Consider the following 8,324-nt stretch of genomic DNA (forward strand, 5'->3'; position numbering starts at 1 on the left):
ATCACTAGTGAGGAAATAGGCTCAGGGGGTTCTTGGTCTTACCTAAGATCACGCATGAGGCAGGAGTCAGAGCCAGGGTAGAATCCACCTGACTGGACGTCTGAGGGTCTGTACCCTGTGTAATGAGGGGACTGTGGTGTCACCATGACAATGGTTATGTGGGCAGTCCTCCTGGCTTCACCCTGGCCCCCCTCAGCACAGGACAGGCCTCTGGCCCCTCCGAGGAAGAGATCTTGCTCACGTGCCCTCTGTGACTGCCACTCTCATGTCACTGTCCTGGTTTGGGGGTGGGTCGATGTGAGGGTTATCTAGCTGGCTGGCAGGGCATTTCTGGGGCTGCACTTCATACGCAGCCTCATTGCTGGGTCTGATTCCTGGATTTACAGCCACATGTTGGACTGAAATGCTAATTGATGAATTTACAGTTTTTTCCTTATAATCTTTTGCCAAAGGACTGACAAAGGGCAGGGTCCTTAACAGTCCATGAAAAGAAAACACTGAGACCACATTTCCTGTTCTCTGTCCCTGGTCGTGGGTGGTCAGTCCTGTCCACTGGTACTTTGTTCCTGTAGAGGAGAACCAATCATGGAGCATCAGACCTCCCAGGAGCTTTTCTGATAGACCAGGAGTTCTTTTCCTTGTGTAGGTGCTGATTTTAATCTCTCTGGTTGTAGAGCAGTCACATTTTGGTCTGAGTCCGCCAGCCTGGGCCTCACAGAGTTCTAGAGAACTCAGTACCAAGGAGCAAAGACTGAGCAAGGCCCTAAGGAAAGGGAGGCGAGGAGCATTACTCCTCATGTGTTTCTGGCTTGCCTCCCCAAGTGCACCGCAGGCAGAGGAAGCCACTGAGAGGTCCAGGTGCCTTTGGCTTCTGTGCGTCCAAACCTAGGCTACCCGAATCTTCCAAGCTGGTGGCAGAAATGGCATTTACTCACTCCCGCTCTCTAGGAAACCCTGGTGGCGTAGTGGTTAAGTGCTATGGCTGCTAACCTAAGGGTTGGCAGTTCCAATCTGCCAGGCGCTCCTTGGAAACTCTATGGGGCAGTTCTACTCTGTCCTGTAGGGTCGCTATGAGTCTAAATCAACTCGCCGGCAACGGGTTTTGGCCCTCTAGGCTGGGCGCCCAGAGCTGGGAGGGGAAGGGTTGGGGGGGTCTGCAGGCAGGCGGTGAGAGGGGCAGGGGCGGGAGAAGGGAACGCGCAGACTCAGCGGGGCGGGGGCGGGGCGAGCGTCACAGAACTCCGCCCGGGACCGCTTGGTAAAGTCCGACCTCAGCTCCCTTGACGTGGATCAGCTGAGACCACCGCGGACACGTACACCATGGCCATGACTCTGGGTTACTGGGACTTCCGCGGGGTGAGCAAAGGGTCCGCTTGCTGGGGTGGGACGGGGGCGCGGTGGCGAGGACGTTCTGAGCAGGTTGGGGACCGATTCTAGAAGATTCCTCTGGAGCTTTGCTGGAGCTGAGCCCCACCCTGCAACCTGTACACCCTCGTCCAGGCTGAGTACTTTGGGCCTGGATGGGGTAGAAGATGGGGCGTACTAAAAGGCATCAGGAACGAGCTCCGTGGGGTTTTCTCTCCTGTGTGAGAGTGGAGGGTGGCGACAGCTTACTTAGAAGAAGTCAGGCAGGCAGGATCCCACCATCTCTGACCCCTTCCCCCTGCTGTCTCTCCCAGCTGGGACATCCAATCCGCCTGCTCCTGGAATACACAGACTCAAACTATGAGGAGAAGAAGTACACGATGGGGGACGGTAATGGCACCCTTGTGTTGGCCCCTCTGCCAGCTAATGCTGATTTGGTAACAAGCAGCCCATGCCCTGGCCACCTGTTGCCCACCTCTGCAGGGCCTCCACCAGCTGGATCTGGGGCCTGCCCTTTCCTGGGACCTATTTGGCTGTGCAGCTGACCTGCCTGCTCAGGATGATGAGAGGGAATTGCTGCCCCCACCCTTTATCATTAATTGGAATCCAGTTTCCCCGTAGGGCTTGCCTAAGCCTTTTGTAAGCCTCGGTCCTGGGAGTGTGAGACTTAGTGGTTCTGTCAGCTGCCAGATCCACCAGTATCAGGGCACCTTGCAATGATGCTTGGTGTGGTTTCTGGGGACGGAATGTTGGACTACAAGGAGATTTGTTTTCATTTCATCGTTCTCACCACAGCTCCAGACTATGACAGAAGCCAGTGGCTGAATGAGAAATTCAAGCTTGGCCTGGACTTTCCCAGTGTAGGTACAGGGGTGGGGGGCGGGAATTAAAAGGTGTCTCTTCCTCCATCTCCTTCCCCCAGCCTGGAGTTTTACTACCAGGTGCCTTCTGCTCCACCCCTCTCATTTGTGGTTCTCTTCACTGCCTTTCCGTGGTGTTCCCTGTTCCAGATCACACATGCACTGTACATACATTTATTTAGTGCCTACCGTGGGCCAGGCCTTTCACAGGGGATGTGAGTGTTGGGGAGCCTGGTGGTACAATGAACCTGCCTGGTTGCCATTGCAGCTGCCCTACTTGATTGATGGGGCTCGAAAGATCTCCCAGAGCAATGCCATCCTGCGCTACATTGCCCGCAAGCACGACCTGTGTGAGTGGGGCTGGGGGTAGGTGTGGGGGCACAGGAGGCCAGGCGGCCATTCCCAGGGCTTGGCTGCATGCGATGCTGAGGGTGAGTGTCTGATGTGTGGGCTGCAGGTGGGGAGACAGAAGAGGAGAAGATCCGCATGGACATTCTGGAGAACCAGGTTATGGACTTTCGCAATGACCTCTCCAGAGTGTGCTACAGCCCTGACTTTGTGAGTCCCTGGTGGGCTGGGCCAGGGCAGGGTTTGGATTGGGAGTTGAGACTCTGGCATTTGCATCTACAGTGCTCCTGTTTACCCTTTGAACTCCTTAGAGCTCTGTTTCCTCCAAGGGGTCCCCTATACTGCTAGCAGAGTGACCTTCGTAACCCTAAATCTTCTCAAATGAAAACTCTGAATCAATCCCCTCTAATTACAGGATAACGCCTAGACTCCCCAGTGTGGAAATTAAGTTCCTAAACACCATGTTTAACTAGTTTTCCCAGTGTCTTTCCGTTGCTACTGACAGGATTCTCTTATATCCCAATTATTAGCCACACAGCATCACCATAGAGTCCATTTCTACAGGAATGCCCTTCCCTCCCTCCTTCCTTTCAGCATCATGAATTCTCCTTATCTTTCAGGAAACGACTCAAACATCCTCTCCATTCTTGTGCCACCCCGCAAGCTAGAACTTCCACTTCTTTCCCTGAGCTCTTGTAGTTCTCGTTCTTTACATCGGAGCTGTGCACTTGGCCAGAGGCTCGCAGCGCTCCTGGGTCTGACTGAGAGGCGGGTTGGTGGAGATCAGTGGTGGTAGATTCCAGTCAGTGTCATTTTCCTCTGGGCCATCCCATTCATCTGACAAATGGGGTCGATACGTAGTCAGGGTCTAATAAATGCTGGCTGGGTCAAGTGGAAGCCTGGGTACTGGCCCAGTGGCAGTCCAGGGAGGATGTCGGCTCTCCCATGGCCATCTGGGTCATGGAGGCAGTGAGGGAGCTGCCTCTCTGTGCAGGGAGCGGGGTCTGAGAGTGGTGACAGCTGTTTTCTGCCCCAGGAAAAACTGAAGCCGCAGTACTTGGAGGAGCTCCCTGACAAGATGAGGCTCTTCTCAGAGTTCCTGGGGAAGCGGCCATGGTTTGCAGGGGACAAGGTAAAGGGGGCAGGAGATGGGGACACAGGTTGTCATTCTTCCCAGACAATGGAGCTTCCTATCCACTTGTCCTTGGCTTTCTGCAGATCACCTTTGTGGATTTCCTTGCTTATGATGTCATCGAACGGAGCCGTATCTTTGAGCCTAAGTGCCTGGACACGTTCCCAAACCTGAAGGACTTCATAGCCCGCTTTGAGGTGATGCTCTTGATCTCTCTTCCTCTTTGATGTTTGTTTTTCCTTCTCTTTTCTCCATGAAACTTTCCCAGTTTCAGAGCTAAAAACAACAAAAACTAGCATTTCTGGAGCGCTTTGTTTTATGCCAGGACCCGTGCTAAGCATTCTGCATATATTGTGCCAGATTTAATTTTCACAACGTTACTGCAAGGTAGATAAAATTATCATCCCCATTTTACACATAAGGAAACTGAGGCCGAAGGGGATAAGGAATTTGCTCAAAGTCACAGAGCCAGTAGAGGCTGTGCGGGGCTTCCTGTCAGCTTCTATGGGCTGTCATCAGTGGCTCTCCTTTTCCGGTGCCAAAAGGGAAAGCTCATGCCTTTCTCCTGCCTGAATTTCATAGCCCAAGAAAATATGGATGAGGCAGAACTTGAGGAGTGTGTATTTAGTTGGCAGCAGTAGGACTGAGACAAGGCAGCATTGATACTAAGTTCCAAAGACACAGACAATATTTATACTTGACCTTTAGAGAGCTTTGCAGCAATCCAGTCCATGTCTGGCCAAGTTCTGAAGTTGCCAGGTCTGCAGAGGTGCTGTGGTTGAGTATTTATGTGGGTGCCCCTGTGAAGGATTTTATCTTGAAATGTTCTATGGTGGGACAGTGTCCTTCCCTCCACTCTTCTGCCTTTTCTGCTTCCCCATTGTTTAAGGTTTTCCATCTCTGAGATGGGTCAGTACATTTAACTCATGTTCACTGATGATCTGTGGATGAGGCAGTGGGTCAGGCACAGTAGGGCCTGCAAAGATGGCCCTGCCCTGGAGCCCACCCTTTGAGCTCAGTGTGATTGGTTAACTATAGCTAGTTCTCATCAACTTCTGGCCCTGGTCCAAGCTGAGTACCTTGGGGATGACACTGAGAGCTAGGATGACTGTGAATGTCATCTGTGGACTGGGGCCTGCAGTCTGTTGGGGCTTGGTCTCATTGAGTTTAGGAAGGTCCAGATGTCTTTCAATCCTTTAAAAATTATCTGTCCTGTTGTGATAGCCCAAAACACATACTTGAGTGTCATTTGGCCTGGACACCTTAGCTAGATGTGAGGTGGTCTGGGGCAGAGTGAAATTGGGCTCAGTTATCAGGCTGGGAAGCTTAGACTCTCTCCTGAGGGGGAATACTTAGAACCTAGCCCTACTCAGCATTGCTAGTCCAGCTCCCCCTATCAACCTGCATCATGATTTGCTGAGCCACTCCCTGAGATCCAGGCCTCTCTTGCAGGTTGCGCAGGCATGTTCTCAGCCCCTTTGTTCTGTTCAAGCCCCATTCTGTGTGCAAACCCCAGGAAGCCGAGCCACGCCCCCCCCCCCCAGCCTCCCTCTGTGAAAGGAGAAAGTTTGTTCCCCAGGAAGTGAGCTGTCCCCTGTGGGGGAGGGGGTGGGGTGCAGCCAAAGGAGCCTAGGACTGGGGAGAGGGAGAGCCAGGCTGGATTCCACCCCTGTCCACTGACTATCTGGGTGAGCAGTTGGAAGATGTTTAATCTCTGTGTACCTCAGTTTCCCTGCTGATAAATGGCGATAGTAGAATGTATCTTGCAGTGCAGCCCAGAGAATTTCATAATCCTGTATTATAATCTCTGGTGGATATAAAGCATCTGGTAGTGTAGGATCTCCTCCATACGTAGGAGCTCTTATTAGGATAAAAGATTTTTAAAAAAAAAATTGAAAGAGTTGTCTTACTGAATTCTTCAACAGGGCAGCAAACCTAAACTCTGGCCTTCTCTTCCCACCCTTAGGGCCTAGAGAGGATTTCTGCCTACATGAAGTCCAGCCGCTTCCGCCCACGTCCTGTCTTTGGAAAGGACTCTTTGTGGGACAATAAGTAGGGCCTGTAAATACAGGAGGTGGGAGGAGAAGCCAGTCCTGTGCCTGTTCCCTGGAGAACACCTGCCCCTCTCCCCTTCTCCTCCCCCCACCCCAGCACCAGCCCTCTCCTCCCTTTCCGTTCTTTTCACTCTGTTCCCCTCCTCAAGGTCTTATTTGCCTCCTTTTCTCCACTCCAACCCCACCTTGTTCAGGCCCTTGAAAGCCTCAGCTCCCACTTCCCTTCAGCAAAGTCCCCCTCCTGACCTCTCTTGTCCCTGCACCAAAGCCAACAAGACTGCCATTTCCCTCAGTGTTGCCTTTGCTCAGATGAGCACCTGACCCCTGGCCTGTAGGGCTCAGCCCTGAGCTCCCTGCTCTGCCCTGAGAGACCAGTATGGCTGGTGGTGTGTGGGCCCTGCCCCAGCGTGGTCCCTGGCCCAGCCCTGTCTGATCCATAGGTAAGGGTTGGGCCACACCTGCTGTGTCTTGTCCTCTTGGCTGCCTGGATACCGGACTAACTCTGGTAGTGGTGGTAGTGGGAAAAGGTGTCTTCCATTTGTTTTCTGGTGTCCAGGGCAGGACCTGGGTTGATGCAGGGGCCGGTGGGGAGAATAGAGTTGTAAGTGTTCTTGCTCATTTCTGTCCCCTCTCTATGTCCCTCTGGCCCTCACCATGGGGCTCTCCACAGGAGGCTCCTCTGTGCCTGGGGCCTTCATTCATTCAGCTTTCATCATGTCCCTGAGAACCTGTGTATGTGATTCTGAGGGTGGTAGGGTGGTGGGGAGTGGATTGAGCAGTCCACAGGGTGTGGGGTTCAGGGGGACTACCCTCTTCACCCTCTCCTAGAAGTTTTCACTGATTCAGATGCCCCTCCTCTCTCTTCTCACAATAAATCTCGACAGAACGTATCCCACTGTATCATAACTGTTGTTTTACTTGTTTTTCTACCCAATTTGATCATAATTCACTGAGGAGAACATCCTTGTCTTATTGGACTTTTTATTTCTGATATCTATCAGAGTGCTTGGCACACAGTACATATTCAATGAGAGCTGGAAACTTGAGTTACCTGTAGGCAGGGCCCTGGAGAACTCTGCAGTCATGATTGGGATTTAGAGCTCTAGAGGTATCTGTCTCTGCCACTCGTGATATACAATAAAGGTCAGAAGGTTTTAAGTCAACATGGCTGGGGGAAGGAGCCACTAGCTCTTTCTAAATTAGGTGGTAATAGGCCCTGGCTGCTGGTTGGAAAGCTTGGCCTGAGATGGGCAGCCCCTGTTTGCTGGCCCAAAGTATAGCAGATCTGGGTGGTCAGGAAGTGGTGTGGGCGTTTCTATCAGGTTGTTCACAGTGGAGCAGGACTCCCTGGAGAACCATGTGGCTGAGCACGTTCCTCATAACATGGCCAGAATGTGGAGTGGGGCCTTGTTGAGGTACAGCCTTCAGACTTGGCCCATAGCAGAGAGATGATTTGGAAAAGAGCCTTATTGGGGTTTGTCCAGATGGTCACTGCCTGCCATGCACTTCCTGCCATTATTAAATAAAAAGGGAGCAAGAGAAGTAATGTTAAAAGTAGTGAAAAAATAAATGATTAATTAAAAAAGATAAAACTGGTAAGATACAAGTTCAGCGGCTAGAAGTTTATGAACCTGATAAGATAAAGTTAGTAAAGCTCGAAGTTTATTGTTGTCGTTAGGTGCCATCGAATCAATTTTTGACTCATAGCCACCCCATGTGACAGAGTAGAACTGCTTCACACGGTTTTCTTGGCTGGGAATCTTTATGGAAGCCAACCACCAGGTCTCTCTCCCACCTTTGAATCTTTTGGCTAGCAGCCAAGTATTTATCATTGCACCACCTGAACAGAAGAGAGAAAAATAAAAAGGAAAAAAGTAATAGAAGTTGGGGGAACACTATGATAAAAGACAAATGTATACCCAGAACCAAAGACAGCAAATGTTTTCTCTAAAGGGCCAGATAGGAAATCTTTCAGACTTTGCAAGCCACACAGTCTCACTCAGCCACTCAACCCAGTCCTAGGGTAAGAGCAGCCTTAGACAATCCATAAATGACTGGCTGGGCTGTGTGCCAACAGAAGCTCATTTACATAAACAAGTGGCTGTAGCTGGAGGACTCCTGACTTAGAAGCTTGTATTAAAAGTGCCCAAGAGCTTGGCTGCTAACCAAAAAAGGTTGGCAGTTCGAATCCACCTGCTGCTCCCTGGAGACCCTGTGGGGCAATTCTCCTCCATCCCGTAGGATTGCTATGAGTCAGAATCGACTTGACGGCAACAGCTTTGGTTTTCTGGTTAACTGTATTGAAGTCAGAAACCCTGGTGGCATAGTGGTTAAGTGTTGTTGCTAACCAAAAGGTTAGCAGTTCAAATCCACCAGGCACTCTTTGGAAACTCTATGGGGCAGTTCTACTCCTCTGTCCTATAGGGTCGCTATGGGTCGGAATCAACTTGATGGCAATGGGTTTGGTTTTTGGGTTTATATGAAAGTTAAAATACTAGATTTGAAATGTAAAAGGTGATTAATTATCAAAAGAAAAGAACAGTATAACACAAGTCTTAAAAAGGG

At 50.9% G+C, this 8,324-nt stretch overlaps 1 protein-coding gene across 1 annotated transcript; it reads left to right on the top strand.

Moving 5' to 3' along the window:
- The first annotated feature begins 1,245 nt into the window (after positions 1-1,245).
- Positions 1,246-6,659, top strand: LOC100668813 (glutathione S-transferase Mu 4-like). Its single transcript, XM_003409550.4, has 8 exons — positions 1,246-1,356; positions 1,680-1,755; positions 2,161-2,225; positions 2,494-2,575; positions 2,683-2,783; positions 3,610-3,705; positions 3,792-3,902; positions 5,672-6,659. Exons 1-8 carry the CDS (start codon positions 1,321-1,323, stop codon positions 5,759-5,761), a joined length of 657 nt encoding a protein of 218 aa, XP_003409598.1. The 5' UTR covers positions 1,246-1,320; the 3' UTR covers positions 5,762-6,659.
- Positions 6,660-8,324: the final 1,665 nt, after the last annotated feature.

The sequence above is a fragment of the Loxodonta africana genome, chromosome 3, assembly GCF_030014295.1.
Source record: "Loxodonta africana isolate mLoxAfr1 chromosome 3, mLoxAfr1.hap2, whole genome shotgun sequence".
Lineage (NCBI taxonomy): Eukaryota > Metazoa > Chordata > Mammalia > Proboscidea > Elephantidae > Loxodonta > Loxodonta africana.

Coding starts and splice junctions, on each gene's coding strand:
- LOC100668813 (XM_003409550.4), top strand. CDS start 1,321: ATGGCCATGACTCTGGGTTACTGGGACTTCCGCGGG. Junction 2,784..3,609: donor TGTGCTACAGCCCTGACTTT/GTGAGTCCCTGG, acceptor TTTCTGCCCCAG/GAAAAACTGAAGCCGCAGTA. Junction 3,903..5,671: donor ACTTCATAGCCCGCTTTGAG/GTGATGCTCTTG, acceptor TCCCACCCTTAG/GGCCTAGAGAGGATTTCTGC.